The following is a 27810-nucleotide window of genomic DNA, read 5'->3' on the forward strand; positions in this document are numbered from 1 at the left end:
ATGCAGTTGCATTTGGATAAATTAAACCACAAACACAGTGATATAGCTGTTAAAATGAAAGATGAGAAAAACTGATGTATTTTGCACACACAAGTCTGTTACTTTAAGTGCATACTTGCATACTTCCAGTTGGATTTGCCATTAACCTTTCATATCCTCAAGAAATCCTTAGTATCAGGATTCCAGAAATTTTAGTTTCCTGCTGGTTTTGTTTGGCCAAAAAAAAAGCACTATTCCAAATGCCAAGAAATCTTTGCTCTTTTCACAACTTAAGAAACATTATAAATAGTTTCCATTTTTGTATACATATTTCTGTGTTGGCTGGTTGTTCTTACATTCCAAGTGTCACTGCTGTTCTCTTCCAATATTAAACATGTCACTGAAGCAGTGAATGTCACCAGTGGTAATTCCAGATCCGCACAAGGAAGAACCACTGGCCACATGATCCTCACCACAAGAAAATGCCTCTGCAGGGCTGCAGGATTCTGTCCAAGCTTAACATGTGTAGCACTGCAGATATTTTTGTCTCAGCCCAATGTGAAGTAAGAGCAGTAAAAAAAAAGTTTTGAAATCTACATCTTACAGCTAGTTGATGATGCTGTCTGAAAAACCTATGGCAAATTTTCAGCGAGATTGAAATACTAATAAAACATCACAGAATGTGAGGAATACACTTCACCCTCTGAAATTTTATTGCTTTATAAAGGTTTTCACTTTCTTGAACCAAAATGAAACTGACCTCCTCCTCCACTCCCCATCTACTCCAAAATTTGGGTAGCAAGGAGGTTAAAATAAGATGAAGAGATTATTTAGAAATGTTTGCAAACTGGCATTTCTAGAAAAATGGTGGTAGAAAATAAATGCGCAACAAGAGAAATAGCTACAATACTAGCACAATGAACACGCCAGTTCTGACCTTTTAAAGATGCCTTAAGGATCCCAAGGCAGCTATGTAACTTCTACGTACAAATGTACACTATTTGTCTTGAAAAATCAAATCATCAACTGCTTTCTATGTTTGGGGTTTTTTAAAAACACAATAGAGAGTGTTGCATCTGCTTTAATTTTGACAAAGGAGGTACTTCTATTCTGCTGCAAGACATGCAGTGCCTAGAAGAGGAAATTAACTTAAACCGTAGTTCAGCACAGGTAATAGGATCCATAAATTCAAACTCATGGGGCTTGTGCCTTCACATGCACAGCCTCATCATATGAGCAGAAAACTTTTGCTATGAAGTCTAGGAGTTCTAAGTGAAGCAAGTAATACAGTGTGGCATCAGTGCTGCTTATTTCCTTTTGCTGCTGCCTGTAATCCATTAATCAGCAGTATAAGAAAACAAATCCTCCAACTGGCTTTTCACTAATGATTTTATCTGGTTTTATGTGGTTTTACTCTCTACTTCTCACTTAAATTTCACGAAGAAAATGAGTTTTCCTTTAATGTGGGTCAAAAGGCAGAGTAAAAGTTACAGAAAAAGTCATGATCCCTAATATACAGCTAGGAAGAGTGCTGAGACATTTCATTTACTAAGTACTCCACAGTCATTCAATAAGATGAAGTCTCTGCTCCTTAACATCCAAAGTTGAAGAAGGTATTTTACAAAGAGCATTAAAGTTTGCTCCGTATTTTATATGAAAACAGGGCAAACATTATCTACTTGAAGGACCTTGTGATAATACACATTGAATATTAACCTCAGCTATTTGCCTGCTGTGAATGTTTAGCATTATAACAAATGCACTTCTTTGTGATACTGTTATTAAAAGTCTTCCAGGAAGTTTGCATGCTCCACTTCAAATATTGTACAATTTTAGTTTATCCAGACCCAGAACCTGGTAACTTAAATTTTAATTTTTAAAGGGGGAGGGAGGACTTGGTGTCCCGTAGGCTATATCCTGCTATTACTCGATTTACTGTGATTGTAGCACGTAAGAGCTGAGTGTGCACTTAATAAGGGAGAGAAATGATTTGCTCCTACCTAACAGATCAAGGAGCATTATGTTGCCTGACTGTGAGTGCCTTGCTCTGTGGCATGTAAACAACAAAGCTGTGTGGGCTGATGGGCCGTACCTGGACAGGGCTGTGTGTTGCAGAGCGCTTCTTCAGTGTGCAGTCCGAGGCAGATATCTCCTCCGTAGGCTGGTGCTGGGTTTGTGCAGGAGCGGGTTCTCATGTAATGCCCTCCTCCACAAGTGGCCGAGCACTTTGACCAAGATGACCAACAAGACCAGCCTCCGTCCACTGAAAAGACACAAAACGTCATATTGTTCCAAGTTAATGTGTTACGTCACATAATCCAACCCATCTTTCTCATATTCTGTGGATCTAATTCACAGCCCACTGAAATTATTGGACGTTTTTAGGTGCCACTGAACATAAGCCCACAAATTTAATCTTATCACAATGCAATCTAATTTGCATATTTTAAAAGCCCTTGGTGTACTGGGAAGCCTAACAAAGTTACTCATCCATATAAGACACTTTCAGTGGGTACCATAATGTCTTTAAGGCCAAAACTCTTTTCTTTTTCTTTTCTCACCTGTGAGGAAATAAAATACCAAAGTTTGTTTAGCAGAAGTATTGTATGCTCAAAGCAATTTTTTATTCATAAAATAAAACTTAGCCCAATAATATCAACAGAGAGACGGAGGAATCCAGATTTTGTTTCACAACCCAGGTAAGATTGCCTTAACTCTACAACCCATTTCAGTTGATCTAACACAGTTGTAGGGTTTGATGGGCCAATATAATGTTACAACCTTCAAGCGGCTCTAGCACAGATGCCAACAGCAGAACAACGGCAGTAGTTCAAAAAAGCAACAGACAAATGACCAAAAGCAGTTGCCACTTAAAAGTTTCAAACACAGGTTGTTGAAGAATAAATTTAATTTTTTTTTTCCCGCATTAGTATTTACTAATTCAAGTATGTCAAACTGTTCTCCAGTCCAAGTTTTCACAAGGTTCCTCTGAAAGGTAGGCTGGATTTCACGGGAGACCCATTTGTCAGATGGTTTTTGACACATGGCCACTAGAGAGGCGTCTAATGAAAGTTCACCTCACTGCCTCCACCGGACTGGCTCCTTTGCAGCCTCCGTTCTTACAGCTCCTGCTCCAGGATGTATTTCTGGCACTTATGGCCATATTGCAGTCCATCTGCCAAAGGCTTCCTATCTGCAGTCACATGACAAAGTCAGATGTACATCTCCCAGGGACAGCATTCCCTCTGCAAAGAATCTCAGTGTTTTGTTCATTTCTCTTCCAGGTTTTTTGGGGGGGAAAAAAGCAACAAACCCCTAAACTTTCAAAATTCTCATATCCTACAAAAAATTAATTTCTTTTCAAACCTCTATTTAAAGTGTTATCACTTGCTTTCTTAATACTTAAGCAAGGAAATGATTTACCGTGTCTGCAACTGATTAAAAGAAATAGTGTGTAATTCAACTGACTCTAGTAGATGTGACCCTAAGTATAATAAAGGCAACGTGCCAGTAAAGTTTTGGTTTACGACAGGGCCCTAAACTGAGCAGAAGTTTTGCCTTTTTTTTTCTCCCATCACTCACAGCAGCAGTGAGCATTTTACCACACAAGATAGAAACTCATTATTGTCTACTTTTAAAAATACTAGGTAAGCACACATTTTCACTACACAATTTTAACAATGTGCTCATTTAAGACATTTCTTGTAAGATGTTACTTCATGGTTTATTGAAACAATTGATTGTCACTGAAGTCTCCAAAACATTCATCCAGCATTTCACAATGAGTCCTTTTGATCCTTTCTGTTCATTTAATCAAACAGCCTTTCAAAGAGTAAATGAGTTTCCACTGGTTTATTGAAATGCTATTCCATACTTATCTCCTACCAAAAAAGAAGAGGTTCCAAATCTGAAAAAAATTAACTTACATTGAAAATATCTGCAGTATTTGCATTTAAATTCTCTCTTAGATGGAGATGTAAAACACTAAAAAAAACCTCTTTTTGTTTTGGTAGCATTGTATACCACAAATGCACTTGGTGAGTAGAGTAGAATGATTTCTATGTAAAAGCTGCAACAGTGAGAAAATAAGCTAGAAGGATGTGGTTATTTTGACATTAAAACCTATACGTGCATTTTTGAATGTAATTTCAGATACAGCATTCCCTCAGGTTCTCAACTGCTAATCAAACAGGTAATTCACTAGTGCATACCTAAGGCTATTACACTAATCCTGTGAGTGAAGTTGTGGAATATTTAACATTTTATTCTCTGTATCGTTTGCAACATTACGCTATGAATCAGGAAAGCATGGAGTTGGCACTTCCTTGCTAAGAACAATAGTTGTAAAAACTTTTGCAAGTAATGTATCTGGCCTCTGAACACCCTGATTGGACAGGCAGGATTCGTGGAATCTGGGACTGTATTCCTAGTATGTCATTTAAAGAAATTATTTCCATTATTAAGGAATTCAATGATCGCTACATTTTTTCCAGGATATATTTATCAGCCAAATCATCTAGCTATACAGATGTATGAGAGTTTTATACCACCTATCATAAATAAATACTGCATCTCAGTACAGTGCTTGACTTGTTCTCTTATTCATATAGTCACTGGAAAACAAATATGTCTTTTTGCCCGAGATGACTCTTTTAATGTAGTATTATGCAAGCTCATAGCTAAGAAAGCCACACGTCATTTGTCTTCAGTGCAGGTGGAACATACTATGCAATTTTATAACAATTTCAGGACATGGTATCTTTTATTCAAAACTTGCCTTTTTTAAAAAAAAAAAAAAAGTCAAATAAAAGCAGAAGCTGTTACCCAAGCTATTTATTTCATGTGATATTAAGGTTTTACCTTTCCAGATATTCCCTTTTTTCTTTTTTTTTTTTTTTTTTAATTTAAAACCATCCTCGTCTAGCTCAAATGAATAATCAGAGGCATTCCTGCTGCAGTGTTGTGAACCTCCATGAAACAGAATGACAGCCTGAGATTGCCTAGACAAGAGATAAATTGTCTGCAAACGTTACCCGGGGCTTGTTCACTGGAATGGAGACAGTGATCCCCAACACTTTCTACTTATTTTTCAATGGACCAGAATGAGAATTACAAATGCGCATGCATTTGAAACTGCCATCTGCCATCTATCTATAGGTGGCCGAGAACGCAGAGACCGATGTGACATCCAGGAACGTCACCGTGCGCCACAACTGCAGTGATCACGGCTGGACTATAGGGCTTCGGATGTAAAGGGAGAAGTGGGTCTGAGGAAGATGGGAAAGGACAGACGTAATACAACAGGCAATGTTAGATTCGATCATGGCTGAGCTGGACAGTGTAATTATAACTTTTTCTTAGCAACTATTTACTGACAGGCTGCCATCCTAAATCTCTAGGCCTTTCAAGGACTATCATAACTGCCTCTTTTCTTTGTCCCCAGAACTCTTCCTTCTCAGCAACAGAGGATGATAAAGCATCATCATGGTTAAATAAGATCAAAGGAGTGGGTATTTACTGCTTGAGTTTTTACAAGACCTAAAGAGAGCTCTGTGGTTTCTTTCATCTTTCTTTAAAGTTGCTTAGCCACACAGCACCATCTGGGTTTGTTTTTTTTTTTTCCTTTTGTCATGGAGTCCTTTATGTTATTTCTGCTTCTTATAGGAGGCAAAATACACAGCTGCAAGGAAAGTTCCAGTCACTACAGTTTCTTTACATAACGGTTTTGTAGAGCTGTTGGACAAAAGGAAGTCGTTAAAGCAGTTCCACAGTGAAAACTATGAAGAGTCTTTACGTTTTCTGACAATTACTGAGGTTGGTCCCTTTTGGAAGAAGGCATCCTTCAGCTAGCAGGGTGCTCTCAAACAATGCACTTTCCTTTATAGCAAAGCAAACAACTTTTTGCCTACTGGCTGTTGTGGTTAATAAATATTTCTTCACTATAATGATAAAAAAAAAAAGCCATAGGGAAGAGGATGTACTAGGGAGAAACAGTGTACAGAAACAGGATCTCCTGGGGACATGACAAAACATCCACACTACTGGAGACTTTCTGAGAGACAATTAAGTAAACTGGACACCCTGCTATGCACTTTGGGTTTTACAAGGAAGTGGAAGGAAGCGTGGGCAGACACGCTGACCTCACCTGCTTTCATGAGAACTCAGATGGGATTGCAGGCTCTTTCACATACTGTCTGGTCTCACTTCAAATTTAAACAACAACAACAACAACAACAAAATCTTCAGGTTTTTTGGTATATGCCTTTAGGTTTATAACTTTTCACGTTCATCTTTTTGAAAGTGTAGCAAAAGAGAATAAAAATGCTGAGAGGTCAGTCTTTTGTACGTGCAAGAAAGAGCGCAAAGAGAGGGGCAGCAGTCCCTTCCACGCGCGGAAACGCCGGCGGTGTGGTTCCCAGTAAAAGTTAAACCCAGGGGCACTGGGTGCCGGGCAGCCTACAGCCCCAGGAGAGTACTGCTCCCTTCCAGGCACCTGGGGATCATCCCACTCCACATCACTCAGTCTACTGCTTTTTCCTAATCCTGCGGGGTATTGCTGCATGTTTCAGTGCGGGAAAGAGCAATTTTTACACCATAGTTTGCAAAGGCAAACTCTTGTTGCTGTGATGCTACAGATACCTTTTACTGATAAAAGCAATGCTGGATGAAACAGTCAACATAGTGCAGTGCAGAAACGCAGAAGGCAAATGCATGCTTCTAAGGAAAGTACAACAACAAAATCTAAGGATCGACCCGGGTTTAAGCCTGTAACTGAGACTCTTAAGTTAGAAAAGCAACAGTTGCTTCCAAAGGGCAGTTCAGCCCTCTCCTCGCTGGCTACAGAAGCAGCCTAGTGAGATCAGTGCATGTGGAGAGATGGGCTTCGGCAGCCTCAGAGACAAGCCTGATTGGATTGGCGTAAGTTTTTCCCCCTGATTAGGAAGTTACTGCAGGATAAATTTTCTCTGTTCCTTTAAATGTATCCCTGTTTCCTTGTGGCCAAGTATGACTGCAAGGAAAAAAAAAATAGGAGGAAAAAAAAAAAGCAATAACGAAGAAAAAACCCAACAAGCAATAACTGGCTTTAGAGGATGCATAAATAACTTAAACAGTCTTTCAGGGAGTTTTGTATATCTGAAACTCTTTATTGTTATTAGCACGTTTAGCGATATATGAATTTATTCAGTTCTTCTCGGCTAAAATGTTGTAATGAAACCAAACTAAACTACTATAATACAAATTTGAAACCAGTAAAATCCCAAAATATTGTCATGAAGTATCAGGATTTCAAATCTAAGAGACAGCAGCTGTCCTTTCCCTCTGATCCACCACTATGTGTGGAGGAGAAGAGGGAACAGGAACTCCTGTAGCTCGTGCTACGCAATGGTGCTCATGTAGCCTTGCTTTAAACTCCTAATTAAGGCACATCAGCCAAGTGTCCCTCTGTGCAGAAGAATAAAAGAGAAGGCAAAAAGAAACAAAACAAGACAAAAATGATTAAAAAGTTGTTTTTTCCTACAGTAATAAGAGCTGTGTCATATTGTGAACTAGGACAGAATTCCTTACGTTTGGTTATTATTTTCAGGCAAACAAATAGTTTAGTTAGTAAATTCCTGTAATTTTTTTGTAAATTTGCAGAATTTACCATTCAAACAATGCTTCCCTTCACCATCCCTTTTTCTTTGCAATGTAAATATCTCACAAGCCCCCAAGGAAAACAAAACCCTAATACGTCTGATTACAGATTCCTTTCTTTTCATATTGACCTCATATTAGTAACTCAAAGGAAACAGAATTGTCCGTGAGCATCCACAGATCCTTTCCAAAGTTATTGAGGCTGCTCAGTGCTTGCAGCAAAACTCTATTCACCACACCTCTGAGCCATAAAAAGGAGCTGAGGCACGGGGCCAAAGCATCATTTGCTAGTGCAAGACAACAGTGCAAATCCTCCTGCCCCTCAAAGCCATTTGGCCACAGGGAAACTGAGGACTGGGAACAGGCCTTACCCTACACTGGCTCCCAAACTACTTCTGCAGATTATTTGGGAGAGCTACTTCTGCAGATTATTTGGGAGAACTACTTCTGCAGATTATTTGGGAGAACTACTTCTGCAGATTATTTGGGAGAGTGCTAGTTAGTCAAAGGCAAAATTGTACGAGGGATCAGCCTAAAACTTGTACAATACAGACAAATCATATTCCTGGGCCTGGGTGCAATTTCTGGCAATTTTCTGGCACTGTTCAATTTACTATTATATATTCAGCCTTCAAATACTGTGAACAAAAAGTAATCTGTCCAGTGACTGCTATCAATCCGCATGTCAGTGGACCATTTACTTTGCTACAAGCTGTGGGAAAAATGTCACTGTTTCTCTCTCCTCTGAAGGCTCAAGAAAGATTTAATAGCAGCTGCTGAAGGCACGTTCTAGATGGGTTCAGTATTTTTTTAAAGTTCTGGGATCCTGCAGCACATTTAACCATAACTTACTAGCTATTAATATATTGATAAGTATATTTAAAGGGATGCTGCAAGACACTTAACCAGACGAGAGAGCCTTACACACTCAGTGATTGCTCCATAGGCTTTTTCACTGTGTCAGTCCTTCAGAGCAATTAGCATCTTGCAGGATGACACCGAGCCCAGATTAACTGATTTAGAAGCATAAAGTACTATTGACTTCCAGCATGACTTAAGCACGCTCAGTGTATTTCTCTGTTGCTAATCTTTCTCAGCAGTTTACATCGTAAGGGGTTGATCTTGCCCGCAATTAGCAGAACAGGGAGCAAAGCAGAACCGGAGTCTGCACTAGCAGGAAGGTTTATGGCTGTCATCTCACCCCTTCCTCCTTCTCCGAATATTTCTGAAAGGCTGATGACTGGCCTGTAACTAAATGGCTCGGTGTCAGCAGGGAGCAGGTGAAGCTGTCCTCCTCCCGAGGGAGCTCAGGTAAATCTTAGAAAGCACCAGATGCTTCTCTGATGCATTTTTATTTCTGGTACTATGGCCATTACTTTCGGGTCGAGGTCAGAACAAAAATCTCACGTTCCTTAGCCTTTCTGTCTGCACCTCATTTATTTACCTGGGCAAGAATGAACTATGCAGAGAGTAAGAATGAGTTTATATAGCTGTCCTAAAGATAAGCACCCAGGAAATGAAATCCAGTCCCTCATAGAGTGGTTAACAAGGAGGCTGAAAATTGCTCCAACCATTTTATTACTGGCTGCTCTCCTCTGCGCCCCTGCTGTGGGGTCTGCCAGGTTTGTACGCATGGGCCTGGAGCTAAGGCTTTTCACCCATATACTATTTATGTCTCCCCTTTCCTGATGAGGTCTCATGAATGTCAACCTAATAGATGTTTGTGTTTACCCACCAATTTAGCTTTCTGCGACTTTCATTAGTATGCTTCCCTAATAAAAGTTTATTCCTTTTCCACAAATTTATAATCAGGTCTAATTTATGGATAAGCCTTATTCTGCAATCATTTTTTACTCTCCCATGTCTTAAAGAAAAAAAAATAATCAATTACATCTACTGCTTGCAATGTTTTCCCTTCAGATTTATCTGGGAACTGACTTAGCCCCTTACATTTCTTCTTAATTACTGGCAAACGTAGTTCTGTAGCTGAGGAACTTTGTGATTCCTTGCAGGCTATCATACATCTAAATACTTCATTCAAGCTCTACATCTTTATTCAAATTTGCTTTGCACTAAAAAGAAAAATGAAACTTGCCTCTGAAGAAAGTTATTAGATACATTAGGACACCCCTTCTCGCTTCAGAAAGGCCCACCCCACTTTAAACCAAGTGATCTTTAAAAATATCTTCAAATTCAGAGACAGCAGAAGAGGGAATAATTTTTATATAAAGCACAATTTCAAGTTCTGCCTTACAACTCCATGTATTTTAGTTCGGGGTATTGGCTATCTCATAAACAACAAGGGCCTCTGCATCAAACTTACATCTGCATAACTATGTGTTTTACTGGTTGTAAGAGCTTCCTTCAAAAAAACGTAACAGCGTACAAGCTGCAGAGCTAATTAAAAATACCACTTCTGAAAACCTTTAACTTATTTTAACTTTGAAAAACTCCAACAAAATTCAAGACAGCACTTAATTTAAGAATCAACAGCAAGGGATGAACAGCAAACCTGGCCCTGTTTTGTAGATCCTCTGGGCCCATTTAAGGAAGGTACTTCAGTTACTACACTGTGGTGACACAATCGGATATCTGAAAGCTTGTGAGCAGAGCTGTTAGCTCGTACCACACCGCTCGCCTGCTTCAAAGAAGCCGAGGCAGTGTCTCCTGGAGGGGGGGAAGGACCTGAAGAGGTGCTGCTGCATTCTAGCTTGCTTCACCTACTGCATGCATCCCTGGGGAGGCTGGCACATGTTAGTACAACGGTCTCCTAAACCTTTGACCTAACGCATTAATATACACAGTTTTAACTTGGAACCATATAGATACATATAGCCATAGATAAATACACGCACAGATGTATGTTTTACTATAGTAATACACATACATAATATGGATATTGCCATAGTAATCCTTCAGATCCGCACTTGAATAAATGCCAAAAGCTCCAAGTCTTCAACAATAAAATATGCAGCACTGTTATACATAATTAATACAATTAAAGATGTATGAAAGCTTATTTCTAAATTTACTTGTTGATACTGGAAAGAACTGAGTCTCTCATTCATTCTTCTTCCTCCTCTCTATTGTTTCTTACCTTGAATTCTTTCCTCCTACTCCAATTGCATTTTCTTTTCTTCATGTGTTCTCCTATATCTTTCCCCTTTCTTTATTCCACAAAGCCTCTGCAAAGCTCAAAAGCCTTTGAATTTGGATGTCTGTTTTATGAGGGGCGAGAGGTGACAAACCAAGATATTTTTTTCCCCCAAATGTCTAAGATACAACAATGATTTATAACCCAAACTAGTTTCTTGAAGACCTATATTCTATTTGTAATCTTTTTCACAGAATCGTAAAACAACTTTCCATGAAGGAGAAGCTCAAGATTCCAAGAACGATCTTTATGGCCTACTTGAGTTACCATCTAGTTTGGTGATCACTTCTGAACCTTGTTTGCTGGAGGCTCTACACACAAAAGCTAGCACAGATTTAATGCCAGCAATCACTGTGATGAAAATGGTATTTTGAGTTTAAATAAAGACTATGCCTGGTTTCTGATGTCTTGCCAGATTTCTTTTGACTTTTCCCTCTTATAAGTTTACTTATTGAAATGATATTTTTACAGTCAAAGTCTCACGACTGAAAAAAAGACATAGCTATTAATACTGTTGGTGATAAAACGATTGACATCACATGGGAATCTTACCCAAATCCACTTATATTATAAAGGTAAATTTGAGCTGTAGTTTATTCAAAACCCAAACCAAACCCCAAACTCACCGACCGAAAAAAGGACAAAACAAACCAACTATTGCAAGATATAGCCTTGAAGAGGAGTTATTTTATTTTCACATACTTCTCTCATTTCATTTGACTCTTACCTGGACAAGGCAAAATGTTGCATTCCTGGTACTCTAGAGATGGGCCAAGGCAAGGCAGTCCCCCGTACTTGGGCTCGGGATTGCTGCAGACCCGTTTGCGATTCCGTATTCCTCTGCTGCAGTCACGACTGCACTGAGACCACGGAGACCAGGGTGACCAGGCACCGTTGATGGTATGAGCAGAGTATCGTCCAGAACGCAAGAAATCCCCGGACAACCCTAATAAAACAAGGATTGAAAAAATCCATTACTGAATTAAAACAGTATCTCACTCCAAAACAACCTTTTCCTCTTCAAATTTACTCCTAGGCTTCTAATAGTAATATGGCCAAGAGGGCCTTGTCCTTTAGTCTCACAATCCAAACCCTAGTTTCATCTCAAGGATCTCTTCCATAATAGAAATTTCATAATCACTTGCACAGAACTACAGCAAAGACAGATCCGACTCTTTAGTTAAAGCTTTACGGCTGCGCTGACTGAACTAAAGTCAATTCACTCCACCTAAGGACGACAAAACCTCTCTCTCTCTTGCACGGGAATTATCAGAAAATCTCCAGATACATTATGTAGGTATTATTGCCTCTGTTTTAGAGGAAACGGAGAGGACTGAGGTGCCTGCACCCGCTCACTGCGCCAGCTCCCTGGTCCCACGGCTGGGCTCTGCTCACCCGAGCAGCCAGCCTGCCTCCGCTAGGGCTTGCTGTGCCCGGAGGCTCTCGGGCGTCCTAGAAAGCAAGGCACTGGGCTTACCCTAACCATAGTCAGATTTAGAATTTAGACCGCGTACAGCAGTAATTCCATAAAGTCTAGTGAGACTGCGCTTTTCTGAAGAGCAATGTTTTGCCACTTTAAAAACATTTTTAAAAGTTTATTTTCCACTGAGTTGAAGTGTTCTAAACCACATACAAGCTATGGAAGTCAGCGTTTTGGAGGCACGCACGATAGAATACTCCCTAGTTAAAGTAATTACCTGGCAAGTGGAAAGCATCTGTTCTAAGTGAGTTTAGTACCGAGAAAAGGCACGAGATAAACCAGCGATGCAGAGTGAAGTCCACTGTTTCTCAGTGAAAGGGCAACACACAGCATCTTGTTCACAGCATACAACCAATATGCCTGGATGTAGCCCCAGGTGAAGTTCTAATAATCTGCGGTTAATCTGAGTATCTTTGTCACTTTCAGGCTTGGTCCTGCATGGAAGATGACTCCCTCAACCGTACTCAGCACATCATCGAACTCTCTCTTGAGCTGTAGCACTACCTCGAAGCATCACTACTAACCACCTCCAGCAACACCACTGGGATCTCCTCCCGTTGCCAAAGCAGTTCACCTTCCCCAGTGCCAGCATCGCTGGAAACTCTACGATCGATGGGCCACAAACTGCTGCTTCTATCACAAGGGCTTATTTAAGTGGTTGTGACGAGAGAAGGTCCCATGGATGGTACATCAAAGAGCAGAGGACGTGGCTGCCTGCCGATGCCAGAGCTTCAGCACTGCTCATGTACGTACAGGTGAGTGGGATCAGCAGTGGAGGAACGCAGGGGGTTGTGTGCAGCTTAGGCTGCAGCGCAAACTTTTACCCTTTAGAAATTGTTTGATGCCCTACCCAGGAGCACAGGCACTGTGGGAGCATCAGATGGAGCTAAAGCAGCAGAAGACGCACTGAATCGCATACTGGGAACAGCTACAGGTAATACTGGGAAGAGACTGCCCAACAGGAGTCCTGGCCTGAGCAGGACCAGTACTCTGCACAACCAGTACGAAGGAGCCCCTCATTCATGGTGCCCAGTATGGAAACAATGATGCCCTATTTCTACCCACGGTTATGGCGTTAGGAATACTGCTTAAGTTCTGCCCTGAGAAGCACATTTGCAATCATCCCAAAGTAGATGAGGCTTTGCATATTTTTGTTCAACACTTGATAACAACCGGCAATATTGGAATGATGCTGCAGTGACACAAAAATACTTGTAATAAGAAACTGCTGAAATTAATAAGAAAACAGCAGAACAGCAATATAAAAATGACTAAAAATGGGTAAAACCTTTCAGTGATTACAGAGGGTAACTATTTCCCTCCTGCTGAGCCAGATTCTATTACACAGATATTAAAAGCAGCATTTCAAGAAACATGACATACATTCAAATCCAAAAAGGGAGCAAGTACAGAGAAACAGTATGGGAATTATGAATATGGGTCCACTTTCCAGCTCACTAAGAGCCTTTTTTCCCAATTTTGTATCACTTTGGTCATGAAATGCCCAGCTCATGCACACAGTGAGCTATGAGTCCAAAATAATAGTATTTTCTTATACCTGAATTTCACATTAAGTTTATTCTAGTTATTAAATGAACAACAATGCAAACAATGAAAAAATTATTAATTGGACCAGATTGCCAGTCATGTTCTTCATAAAACACTACAGTTTGCAACACTTCATACCAATACTAGGATGTTCTGATGACATTTTTGCAGGACAGATGTAGCTTTTTCGGTCCTAAGGAAAATGTGTGACCTTATCTGCCATTATGATATTAGATTTCTTGTGATTTAAATTGGGGAGTGGGAAGAGGAATCTTCTAAGGGAAAGCTCTGAGGTACTTTGGCTCTGAAACAGAAGAATATTCTAAAGAATCTTTTCAGTGTGGAGTTTGGTCTGCAGCGAGTGTTCCCCTGTGTTTTCTTCTTTCCAAAGCATTAAAAAATTTATTACAAGGAGCAGTCTTTTCACAGTTTTACAGCAATTCATAGAGTGTTCATAGAGGGGCTCTTAGAATTTTCTCTTCAGGCAGAAACTGCACATTAAAAAATTAACATTATGACACTAATGACGTTAAAAATAACAAGATCAGTTTACGGTCTGGAAATACGGTATAGTATACATTCCTTGAACAGCTGTCTACAATGAGGTGACTAGGTAGATGATGAGGGGAGAACAGTGGATGTTACTTATCCCAACTTTAGTGAGGGTTTTGACACTGTCTCCCATAACCTTCTGATAGACAAGTCAACAAAGTACGGGCTAGAGAAGTGGCAAGCGGGATGGATTGAAAACTGGCTGAACAACTGGGCCCAGAGGGTCCTGATGAGTAATACAGAGTCCAGCCGCAGGAAAGCCACAAGCGATGTATGCCAGCCGACTTTCGCTGACTGGCTTACTGATTCCATTATACTTAGCAAGCAGGTATAACAAAAAAAAGAATGTCTAATTAAGTTACATAATTCTGAACTAAACCAAGATTTCATAATTTCTAAGTATTTTTTATAACTTTTGGGTTGAATTGGAATAGTCTTATAACTCCACAAGAAATTAATCCTGTTCAGAGACATGTTAACATGGAAGTCCCCTGCCCTGACTAGTACAGGATTAAAAATCTGCCTTTGCAAAAGCCTGTAATGAAACTTTGATTGGCCTGATTCTTCTTGAAGACTGCAACATTGCCAGCCGAGTTCAATTAATTTGTCTTAAAAGAGAGGCTCTAATAAAGCACATATATTTGTAATAATTTTCTAGTCTAGCCTGTAGCTAAGGAATACAGCTCTAAATAAGAGAGAAGGAGCAGTGACACCTGATAAATTACATTACTTGACTGATTTATGCCTTATGTCCTCCTGTTCAAACCTAAGAGAGAAAATTCAATTATCCAAGCAGTCTAGGTTCATGACTTTGAGAAAGATGATCTGGAGCCAAAATTCAAGTATCCTGAATCATTTCTAAATGACAGCATGAAACACTGTTTAAAGTGCAGGAGATAACAAGGATAAGCAAAGACTGTTTCGGTGTTGTCACTTTCTGAAGGTATTCTGCAAGTATTCGACAATATCATTGAAGCATAAAACTTAATACCGTCAGGCCTATTTACCTATGAAAACCTTATAAACCTTCAAAACTTAGTAAAATTTAAATGGTAAAATGCAATGACAAACATTAATGCAATGCAAAGATAACATATTTTAAAAAGACGAAACAATATGCAGACGGAGGATGTTATGTTACCACAAGATTTTTATTTCTTGTGTTCAAATATTTAATCCCAAAGTTCCACTGAAGAGTTGTTATTTGTCAATCAAACTTGAATTTGTCATCGAATTCAGTTCTAACTTCCGTAATTCATTTTGTTCTTACCACAGTTTAGCTTCAATAAGACAGTATGAGAGGGGACATCGCAACATGTACCCCTCTTGACTACAGGACATTACTAATTATCAGCACCTGTTTTATTCTGTACTAAATTCTGAATGCACTATAGATTTCCTGTGAGTAACACTAGGATTAATCCATCTCTTCACAAGATATCGTGGCCACTAAAACAGTATTTCAGACAAAACTACATCCTGCCTTCAAAAATAACTATTGTTTTAAGTTTGGCATAGAGAAAGAGTGACAACTGGGAATCTAAGTTCAGGTTTCCAGGTGCCTTTTTCTGCTTTAAGGAATTTGTGACTTTTCTTCAGATTTTATAGGCAAATATTTTCAGGCAAATAAAAGACTCTTTCAGACTGTCTGACTGAAATTGGAAGGGTTGTCATTGTTTAATTGTTTTCTGAAGGTATTTTGGGAGCTAACCTCATCTAACTTTACCCATGTCAAATTCAAGGGTCTTGCCTAAGCTCATCATTGCTGTTTCCTTTGTATACCCCATGGAAAAAGAGCAGTACCTCCAGAGGGTGATTCGTGCCCATTCTATCAGATGCTTATCTTTAGAGGGATGCCTCGTTCCCCAGGGGTGCGCGCTGTCTTTGCAGACTACAATGGAGTCTAGAGTTAGGCGAGAGAAATGCAAACTGGAAAAATCAGATAACTTCATATCTTGTGAAATTTTTATCCCTGGATTAAACACGTTTTCAGAACAATTCATAGTGCTTATATATCAGATACTCCTACAGAGAGTCAGTTAGTATGTTTAATGTAGATATGTAATATGTTTTGTTTCATAAGCACACATTAAAGCCTATGGTGATGTAATTTCTAGACTTTTAATGCTGGACTGTACAGACATTTGCATTAAGATGTGCAACAATGTACACAATCTCTCTAAGTGTGTATTTGAAATAGCTGTCTCTTTCCTGTCCGAGCACTATATGAAAACCTAGAGGCAGAGAACAAAATGTACTTTTCTTTCCTCTTAATCAAACTTCAAATCAGGAAAGCACGAATACAGCGTGCAAATGCTACTGCTTGGTTGACTGAGATAGAAATCTTACCACACTCAGGAGGAGCCTAGTGGGTTTCTGGCAAGAAGTTCTACCTCTAAGCTCAGACTGCAAAGAAAGTTTGCTTTGCTAGCGTCTGACAGTGAAACATGATTCTGTTTAACATGGCATGACTATAGCTGCACAGTGGGAGATTATAGGTGATGAGAAAATTTCTAACAAATGGGTCTCTTCTGCAAAGAACAGAGAACTGATCTTTGCAGAACACATCTTTGGTAATGAGGTACGCCAAGCATGCTGTACCAGTATTAATCTTCCTATAAAAGCCAGCAAATTGCTACAGTTCAACATGGAGATAATGAAAAGAATGTTTCACAGTATCCAGGCTCTGGTCAGGTGGAAGTAAGTTCTGATGTTTCCTTGCTATCTAGCCAGAAATTGTGAAGGTGTCTGCCAAAATTCACCGTTTTCCATTCCCATGAGAGTCTTCTGTTTGAAAAGCTACAGCTACACTACATGACTCTCATTCACTTATTTTCTTCCCATGAAATCAAGGACCAGTAGAGGGGTGGTGTGTGGACCCTAACCCAAACCTGGGAGCAGGGAAATGCTCCTGAATCTGCAGTTTAGAGGCAGTCAATAAGTTGCATCACATCAGCAAATCAAGGCAGAGCCCTCCCCACCGAAACGTTCCACTCCACCCTGTTCTGACATCCATAACCAGAAAATGCCTAAGCAAACAGGCTCAAAATAAAATGTGGGTAAAGGAGATGTAACAGTAACTCTTTTCACCAGAACCATATTGATAAATGTAGCCACTTGGAAGACTGATTGGGTTTGATCTTGCATTACACGATAATTAAAAACTCACTGGCCAAAAAGAGTCAAAGAATGAGCATGAATTAATGCCAAAGCTCTGAGGGCACTTGCTAGGAAGAATGGACAGATGTATAATAGTTTCTGCCCTGTTGACTACTCAATATAAAGTATTTAAATGTTCAGTAGTTTTGGGCTTAGTCAGCAAAAATCCTTCTCCCAGATGAACATTTCAATTACTATGCAACAGGGTCACTCCCATACATGGGTCCAATGATTAATTATTTCCAAATGAAGCAAAGCAGCAGCTTCAGCAAGATGCAACAAATGAGCTACAACACCAGGAAACTCAGGAATCTGATGTTCAGAAGTGAAAGAAAAATCTTCAAGCTAATCAGGCAAAGAACGTGCCTGGACCCACACCCTTGCCTCTTGCGCTCTGCCCGAACACCTTATTAAACAAAACGTAGGCACTGCTACTTCTGACTATATTCTGTAAGAAAGAGCCAGCTTATGCATCCAGCTCCAGGAGGACTTATGATCATGACTTCAGAGCTGAGAAGGGTGTCTCCATGCTTAATTTTCTTGCGGCAGTGTGATCTAGGACAGACTGGCTCTTGCACTGGTTTGTCCCACCACCTGCTCTCCAAGTAGTGCGTTGGCTGCCCTACACTCCGTTCTTAAGTGCTGTCATCTCAGCTGTCAGACAAGAACATACCTAGATTCTTCTGTAGATCTGCTTCTAGTTGTTGTGATAACTCTCCTAATTCTGTACTATCTGGTGGCAAAAATATCCTCTTTTTCATTTAAAGTCATGAAATTTTAAAAAGGTGTCATGAATGTCTAAGTGCTGGAAGACAGCAAAAAGCAGCACCGCCACCTAAAAGTCTTATTTAGGACAAGAAAGGTAGATCATACACCAATCCCAGCAGAGCAAAATCTTTGCTAAATGCTAGTTTGAAACTTAATTTGGATGAAAACAGGAGAATAGCAGAAACGCTTGTTACAAGAGTTGCTCCATGCCAAAATCTGCCTTGCTATCCAGACCTAAACAATAAACATTGGAGACTGTAGATTACCTGAAACGGGAATGACAGAGAGTGTGAAACTCCAATCTGGAGCACCACGGGCTTCGTTTTATTATTTCACGCAGTTCACTACTATGTATTTCTTTAAATATTACGAACGTCCTGCCTCCTCCAAAGGGGCACAGATGTCTAGTGAATCAATAAAGGTTTTGCACAGGATGAAGGACATGGGGGAAGCCTCCAGCATCTTCTCACAGAAGCCACCCCTGCAGCACCCCCCCAGCTCCCCAGACCTTGCCACGCAAACCCAATACAGGCAGGAACTGCTTAACACTGATTTTCGCAATAGTTGGTCTGTCTGAAAAAAATACTGAGAATTAGAAAACCCAAGGACTCATTCTCTCTTTCTGGCCTTAGATAAGCCAAATGCCTTCAGTTATACATTTTTTCAGCTCACCTGGGTATTGTGAAGATACAAAAGGCTATTTAAGTGGAAAGCAGGTTTATAAATATTTAAACACAAAAATTAAAAAACAGTATTTCCTTAGATTATATAACTAAAATATAATACTTAAAAAGAAACACTGATATATCATTAAAACTGGATAATTAATGAAATGTATTAATAAAATTAGAGTGACTGTCAGAAGTTCTCCTAGGTTTTATTTTTCATATACGTACACATAACATTTATTCAAAACTGTATATTACTGATAGGGAAAGAACAAAGTTCTGGAATAAAATAATTCCAATTTAAAGTGATCTAAAGTTGAAAAGATTTTGAAGGAGTTCAGTTTTCCATCTCAGAAATAAACAGAACTTTAAATTTCTAGCAATAGCATAACATAAACTTCTATAATAGAAATTATCCAGTGCATAAACTCCTTATTTAGTTAAATACCTGCATGAATCTTAGAGCTCCTACTTTAGAATTACTGAGCAAAAAGTTCTTCTCAGCATCAATACTACATATTCTAGCTAAATCTTTATCAAATACATTAATGTTGCACAAACTCTCCCCCAGTAAAATCCTGAGAGAATACAAGGAGGTGACGGAATCCTCCAAGAACTGGGCTGCCACGTCATGGCTCACAGGTTATTGTAAAGAATATTAAAATAACCTGGCAAATCTCAGAATCAGTGGTAAAAGACACTTGATTAGTCTGAATGATGAAGCCACGTCCAGAAGAAATACAAGCTAGATTCCCCGTTGTGATCGCTATGTCCTCCTTTTCATTACCAGTCCTGTTACGCAAAACACCAGCGAGCAAAAACTTCCACTCTGTGCGGAAAGGGAACTGCAGACACCTGGCTCGCAGGAGGCGTCGTGCAGCCACTCGAGCTTTGCTTACCATCTGTCGAGCACCCACTGGTGCCGTCGCTGGAACAGTAACGCATTTCAATCCTTTGCCTTCCCACCTCTAGCAAATTTGGGTCAGGCAGCCGCGCTTTGCAGGTGTATCGGAAACGTTGTTCATAGTGGCCACCGTTGTCTGAAATATTGACTGGGGTCCAAGGTGTCCAAGGAGTTGTCTTTTTTAACTCTGGACACGTGTTGGTGTTACAAGGCTGATATTCCTGGAAGAAAATGTCACAGTGAATATAATCATTAAATATGACTTAAACCCCCCCCCCCAAACCCTCAAAACAGACAAAAAGCCAACTAATAAAAAAAGCCTTTGATATTTTCTCCAGCATTTCCAATAGCAGTGATCATCAATAAACTTTTAATTCTAATCTCAAACCAAAAGTGTTTTTTTCTGCTTCTAGGCAGGCACAGTATCACACTGCTAAAAGCAACAATATACCCGTACAAATTAGGTCTATTACATCCATAAAAAGGGTAAGCTGAACACTGTAAGTACCATGATAAAGCACATCTTTATAAATGACTAGCCCCAAATAAGGTGTAGCTAAATACGTTAAAGCTTTTAATTAAGAGGAATTCTGATAAACTGCAAGTACAAGACACAAACCAGCAAATAATTCCTTGGTAAAATCTAGTGGCATATGAATAAGCAAACCACTGTCCCTTTTGTATATTGCTTATGTATTACACGGGGACAATGGACAAAAAATGTTTTCTATTATGGAATCTGGCTCCCTGAGGTGCATGTTACCCGTAGCTCCAGCATTGCTAAACCTATCATCAGAAGCAAATTCCCTGTGGACTGATATGCACCAAAGGAAACAGACCACACCTAAGAAACAAATGCAGAATTGCCAATATTCTCAAGCTCCACAAAATACGTCTTCTGACAAGCATCATCAAGATTTGCAGGTCCTGCCAATTCATTTCCCTGAGCACAATACGCTTCATCTGATGCAAGTGCCTTGTAAACTATATGGATGAAATTAAACAACCATTAAATATCAGAATGAATTGACACTAACAAATTATTAAAGGCAGAAAGAAATAGGCATCAGTGGGACGATTTTTAAAAGATCTCTCAACCTCTGACCCCTTAGAGACATACTCCGGGAGGGTACCTTCTGAAAAGGAGCCTACTGAAGTTTGTAAGTCCCAAAACTGTGTGAAGAAATCATTATTTCTATTGTGTCCATGTTAAAAAAAATTTAAAATGTTAATAATTTTAAATTTTAAAATGTTTTTAACATGGACACAATAGAAATAATGATTTCATCACACAGTACACACAGTACAACCTCCTTCCTCTATAACCCCTACCCCAGCTGATACCACCAAGTTCCAACAAGCAACAGATTACCTGCTCCTCTCTTTCCCATGGTGGTAACAACCTTTTTATCTCACACTTTCCTCAGTCCACTACCTCTTCTCTCAGATGGTCCAACTTATTAACACATCCAATTAGACTGAGAGCAATTGCTCTCAACTTATATTTTGGTTTAAAGGCTCTGTTGCTATTTCAGATCTAGAAGAAGCTTCTTTGATAGCTTTTCTAATTTTTCCATCTATTAGAGTCAGAAAAAAAATTATTCCCCGGAAAGTGCTGCCCAACTAACACAGCCAGACACTGGAGAACCCAGCCCTACATTCGAGACTCTCGTGTTCTGAGGCCAGGTTTCATAGTTCTGTGGTACTTCAGGCCAGAAAGAGCTTTTAGCCCAAAGACTTCTGCTGGACTACTGTTCACTCCTCGAGGCTGTGCCGAGTCCTTGCCCACCGTAAGACCTGGTGACCACTACAGTGGTGACCACGAGTCATACTTGGGGACCACCTGTGGAAGAGGATCCTTTTAGAGCACAGAGGACTGGATCGACCTTCCTGGGATCGGAGTTTCAGCCTCGACTGGTTTCTGGATCAGAAGACAGCAAAGAACGAGCAAACTATCTGGTCCTGTGTACAGCAGGGGAAGTAATTTCTTCATGATTCCTCTAGGCAACTGTTTAAATCATATGTGTTTTAGACTGAGGACAGAACATGTATGACTGTTGTCCTCACAGTACATGAACAGTGAAAAAGAAATCACAAAATTAACAGATCCCAGCAATGGCCAGAACCGCCGTGCTTGCTCTCCCAACGGGCTGTTCACCTCCAACGCGCAGTCCCCTCCAGCTGCTGGATTACAGCGTGTCTTTTAGCAAGAGCACTCTGTCTTTCCCGCGCTTTTTTTTTTTTTTTAAGATGTCTAGCACTGATGAGTCTATCACCTCCCCGCATCAGCTGTTCCACTATTTAGTAATCCTCAAAGCTAACAAAGTGCAAGTTAATTCAAGGCTGCATTTTTCCCCTTAATTTAATTTTCCAGTCACTGAATTTTGTGGCGTCTTTATCAATGATACCGAAACTGCTCCTTGTCCCATACCTACAAACAAATTTTTCATGCCCAAATATCCATACATAATGACAAACCAAGCCGAACTTCTTAAAGCTACATAGGATTTAAAACCTGATCTCCAGGTCCTGTGCATCCCTATATCTTCCTTTTGTCCTGTTTCCTTATTTTCCCTAAGACGGGACACCAAAATTCAACTTGGCATTCTAGAAGCAGTCTTATCAATACAGCATGCAGAGGCAATCGTGACCCCATTCCACTCGACAGTCTGACTTTAATACATACATTATTGCATTAGTGCTTTTTCCTTCCACAACATTGCACAAAGAGCTTAAGTAGACCCAATTATCTTTGATAACCTGTCCTTCTCTAAATCACAGCTTTACAACTACATACACTTTCCTATCCCGCACAAGAGGCTGGTGTTTGGCAATATTAAAATCTGTTTTATTAGCTTCTGCAGTTATCTAGCACATTATTTACTACCTCAACAATGTCTGTCATGGTCAAGCTTTACTGAAGATGTCTTATATCATTGTCTAGACGGTTGATAAAAATGTTAAGTGCTATTCACTCAAGAACTGATTGCAGTCAGACCCTGCTAGACACATCCCAGTCATTTATATCTGTCCATTAACACCACATTTTTCAATTTGTCAGTGAGCCAGCTTTTAATCCATTTAACATTTGCCATATATTTCAGTTTTTCAAATCAAAGTACTTTCTGTTGCAAAGGCAAATGTCTTGGAAAAATTCAGTGACAGTCTGGGAGAAGTGCTGTATCACTTTCAAACATCTTGAAACACAAGCTCTTTTCTAGTAGCATATAAGCAGGAATAATTCAATCAGTATAGTAGCTACTACGAAGTTTGTTTCAAAACAGTCACAATGGCCTAAAAGTTTCGTTCCTCATTTGCTGTTGATTTTTGTATTGATATTTTTCAATCAAAAATAAAAGCTGCTAGAAAGGCGAGGTCTTTCTTTACTGGATATGGCCTAGACAGGCGAGGGTCGTATATAGCAGAATGTGTGAGATATGCAATGAACCCTTTGTCAAATAAAAATAGGCAACAAAGGAAGAAGTTAATTTAGTGTACTGAATGCTGCTTTGCTAACACATGTCTGAAATGAACACGTCAGCTTGCTTGTTTCTAGAAAGACAGATACCAGTAATCAGTGCGCTTCAGCATGCATAGTCCCTTCATACACCCTCTGTGAAGGTGTCCTCATATATTGCTACATGAACCAGAAAAGAAAGGTGTTCCTTAAGAGTATCTGTAGAGACCATTTGTTGTTTTTCCTTTCTTCTTGCTTGGTGCACAGCTTATAAGACAGTTTGTCTGCTGTCATGCCTGTCTATTCAATCACTGGATAATGCCCATGAAAGGCTCAGAATGGCAGGGGAAACAAAAGTACATGGAGATTACCCAGAAAATGTTAACAGCAGTAAATAATCTCTCTTTGAGAAAATCCAGAGGAATATCCTACCAATGGCCGACTCCATGAAGTCCTGGCGCTAATAACGACCCGGCAGAGCCCGCTGGCTTCTCTCAAAGAGCGAGCGCTGCGCTGCCCTACCAAATACCGCGTCTGCCACAGAGGAATCGAAAATGGCAGCGTGCTTGATGGAAGCATTGATGTGATCGGATGCTACAAAACTCCAGTATACGCAGAACCATGACCTTGCTCTGAACGGTCTCAGATTTGGACGAAAGTAAAGGAGGGGAGAGAAAAGGCACGATTCAGATGGCACACGGGTGTCTTTGGCGCTGCTAGCACGAAGACGTAGTCTGACTGGAAGGATTTGTCAGGGACTGGGAATACGGAAACTGCTACCTCTGCTTGGATTACCCTCCTCTTCTCACCTTGTCCAACGCTTGAACAATTTACTCAAGCGGGATTTCAGGAATATGGCCCGCTCCAAAGCAGTTTGACCAGCCAGAGTAGTGGATGCAATAATAAAGTGACTAATAGCGGAATAAAAGTCTCCGGTGGAACACGGAGGTCTCACCTCAGCGCAGGAGTGGTAAGAGAGAACGAGGAGAGCAGTGGAGCGTTCTGCTTCAAGAGGGCCGTTGAGAGGACCCGAGGGGGCGGCTGCCAAGCTCCGTCTCCCCCGTGTCCCCGGCCGACCGCAGAGACGGGGTCGGGCTCCCCGGGCACCCACAGGGGAAAACTTCCTCTGATGGGTTTCAATTAAGCACCCGAGCTCTCAGGGTACACTCTTGGACTCAGAACAACAATTATCTGAGACCATTTGCAGACTCCAAAAATATCATTGCAATAGTTCAAACTTAACCACGTTCTCAAAGTTCTCTTTGCAAGTTGTCCTAAAACTTGTGACCTAAATTCACCATGTTGTGGCTTTTAGTTTAGAGTGGATTTAGTCAGCTGAGATTGTTAAATTTGTGCCTGGCTGTGCCTGGCAAAGATGCAATAAGACCTTTAAAGACTAAATTTCAGGGGCAGTTCAACAGTGAGTTGACAAATTTACACCAAATACACAAATAAATATGTACATCACAAAATACATGTCTATGAAAATGATAATTTAAAATAACATTTATCACAAAGCATACTGGTGGTAATATGAGAAAAGGCATCATAAATTAAAAACACAATTTGGATTGACAGAGCATAAACATTGATTATGCTATTAACCAGCTACCTTGCTTCTGTCTTTAAATAATATTTTCTAATATTTGTGTATAATGAAAAAAGAATATTAATGTCATGTTTTGTACCAAGATTTATTTAGAATTATTTGGTTGTATTATTTTAGAAAAGGACAACTAAAATTTTATTTCCAAACCATCCCATTTCAAACTGGAGGAGACCCTTGCTAAACAATGTAGAATAAAATTCTACTTTTTTCTCATGGAGGATGTGGAACAGACTAATTTTTTTTTTGCCTTTGCATAGCCCCTTTAGTCAAATTCCTGAAAATTTTCAGAATCTCTGAGACTTTTACTCCTAGTTTAATTTTTATTTTAATTAACCAAACAGCATGATAGTCTGATACTTCTTTAGGAAACTAGGCTAAAATCTTATCTCCATTTGAACTACAATTTTTTATAAAAAACAGAATTGAGATAGAGAGTTCTATTCCCATTTATATTACATGTTTATTTTATGGAGGAATTTCTCCTAACACTCTTATTTCTTTGATGTCTATAGTATGTCTATGTTGAATGCACTTCTTTTGTTCTTATCTCCGTTTTTCTCTCTCATCTGTTAGTGTGAGAGGCTACCTTCACAAGGCAACTAAATCAACTTTAACAGTCCATTAAAATATTTTCAGCCCAACAGTTATCTTTTATCGTTTGCTTTTCATATACTGTATTAGTTCTCGAATATTTTTGGAATCACCAAACAGTCCATTGATTAAAAAATACTTATAAATTTTTGCTTTTTGTTCCACTGTGCTAAACTTCAGTTTGGCCCAAAATATAAGTTTAATTTTTCAGATATTAAGACACTAATAGAAAAGAATGTCGCTGATTCATAAATTGAATGGTGTAGTATGTCACCTGGGACAAGACAGGGCTGTAAGATAAAAGAACGTGAGTCTCAAGCTTTGAGTTTGTCACAGCAATATGTAGTTAAAGGAAAGGATAGCTCTCACAGGCAATCAAAACAAAGGCCAAAATGAATGTAACAGTGTTATAAAACTCGAGAGAAAAACAGTTCCTATTTATAGAGGGCCTTGTTTACACATCAAAATGTAAGTTTCCTGAAGGACTAATATACCCTCTCCCTCTCCAAGAACCAAAAGATAGATAACATTTATCTTGCAGGGGTTGAAAAACACATTCAGGAAAATCGCTAACTGAACTTGAAAAAATAAATGGTTCATTTATTTTCATTACAGAAATGTAAAGTCTTCTCCATTTAGAAAAGCATTTTCAAACTAAACAAACAAAAGAGAAGAAAGTCCCTGACGTATTTCTATTTATTTCCGCAGTTTAAAAAGCCAGGTTCTTCAACAAAATACCATTAGATATACCTTACTTTATTATAATTTTTCTATTACAATACTATTTCAAAAACATGACCTGAAAGAACACCCAAACCCCATTAAATCCAAGTCATTAAGCAAAACATCTTCTACATCGTAAATTTCACAGCTATATTTAAAAAACAAAACCCCCAAATATTTCTAAAATCCCCATTGTATTTTAATGATGCAAGGGCACCTCTATATTCTAGTTTATAGGCGGTATTTTAGCTTCAGCTGACACCAGTGGGAGTAGCTCTACTGATTCCAGCGGAAGCAGGACTTTGCTGAGCGCAGGGGCAATCCTGTAGTGCTGTCAAGTAAGGGTAAGTAGGTTGTGTTCATAACGGGGTTTTAAAAATATTGGGATGGCTCATGGAGGAAAATCATCTTACCCTACGCAAAAGGAACAGGTTTCTTCTGAAGTGAACGCATTTCTTTTTTTGGCTGCAAATACTGACTGAGCGCAACCTTTTGTTTCAATTGTGTGTATTTTAAACAAAAGAATTGGAAAAACTTCCACTGATGTAAAGGGCAATTTAAAAGGAATTAAGGACTCAATTTGGAACCATCTTACCTGGAGGAGTTCAGGGCCTGTTGGGCAGGTCTTCAGAATGGCACAGTTCGGCACTCACATCTTTCCTATATTCACCATCATTCATTTTATTTAGACAAGGGAAGTTCCTACTTTCATCATCTCTTCATAATCCCATCAAATTCTGGACTGAAGCAAGCCACCGCTCTCTTCTTACTTTTTCTCTACCAGCCATTGGTGTAACTCCGTGCTCAAAAGCCACATTTTATGTCCAACTAGTCAAACTTTTGTGAAGGAAATTGTTACGAAAAACTAAATCACTTAATCGTGAGAAGCTTAACTGAGTACCTCAAAGGGACAGGGTTAGCAGAAGCACCTTCAGCTCCACCTCAGCAGGCAGAACGGCCTGGCTGCGTCAAGGAAAGGCAGTTTTTATTCTTAGGTACTGCTTCTTGAGTGCTCATGTTCACATCAGCACCTGAGACCCACTTAGAGGGATAAACATTTATTTCATATGCATGAGAACTCCTAATAGTGTGAGAGTTCATTTTAAAGCATGATATTTGGAATTAACTCATATTCAAAACGAAACTAGAAATGTCTAAGGAAGAAAAAGCTTCTTTATTCTGACAGAGATTTTAAAAATTATAGAAAGGGGCATAGTAATTAATTTGGATTCTTCCAAACTTAATCCATTTATGGACCTGCATTACAGTTACCCACCGTACTCAAATGCACCTAGCAAATGAAATTGCCACATGATACAAAACAGGACAAACTTGTCAAGATTTGTAAATTGTTTTTCTTTCTTTCTTTTTTTTTTTAATAACTGAATACATCAAGAACTTACGTCTATTTTTGCACACTGCTCATAGAGAAATGATAAGTAGTAAACCCACGGTAAATCCCCAGCAGCGCCTCTGCCTGCTGACAGTTCAATTAGTACCGATCCTTCAAGCGTCCCCGGTGCGGTCCCGGTGCCCCCCCAGAGGAGCCCCCTCCTACAGCCGGGCACAGAGCCCCTGCTAAC

The 27810-nt window shown here is 39.6% G+C and overlaps 1 protein-coding gene across 2 annotated transcripts in view; it reads right to left on the reverse strand.

The window, feature by feature from the left end:
- The window catches only part of SEMA5A (semaphorin 5A), a 330300-nt gene that overhangs the window by 15586 nt on the left and 286904 nt on the right, over window positions 1-27810 (reverse strand). For both annotated transcript variants that reach the window (XM_069808839.1, XM_069808840.1), the window contains exons 17-19: window positions 19843-20068; window positions 11496-11714; window positions 2072-2242 (exon numbers count right to left, since the gene is read on the reverse strand). In XM_069808839.1, coding sequence (XP_069664940.1) covers window positions 2072-2242; window positions 11496-11714; window positions 19843-20068 — 616 coding nt within the window. The remainder of the gene's footprint in view (window positions 1-2071; window positions 2243-11495; window positions 11715-19842; window positions 20069-27810) is intronic.

This window comes from Haliaeetus albicilla, chromosome 21 (assembly GCF_947461875.1).
Source record: "Haliaeetus albicilla chromosome 21, bHalAlb1.1, whole genome shotgun sequence".
NCBI lineage: Eukaryota > Metazoa > Chordata > Aves > Accipitriformes > Accipitridae > Haliaeetus > Haliaeetus albicilla.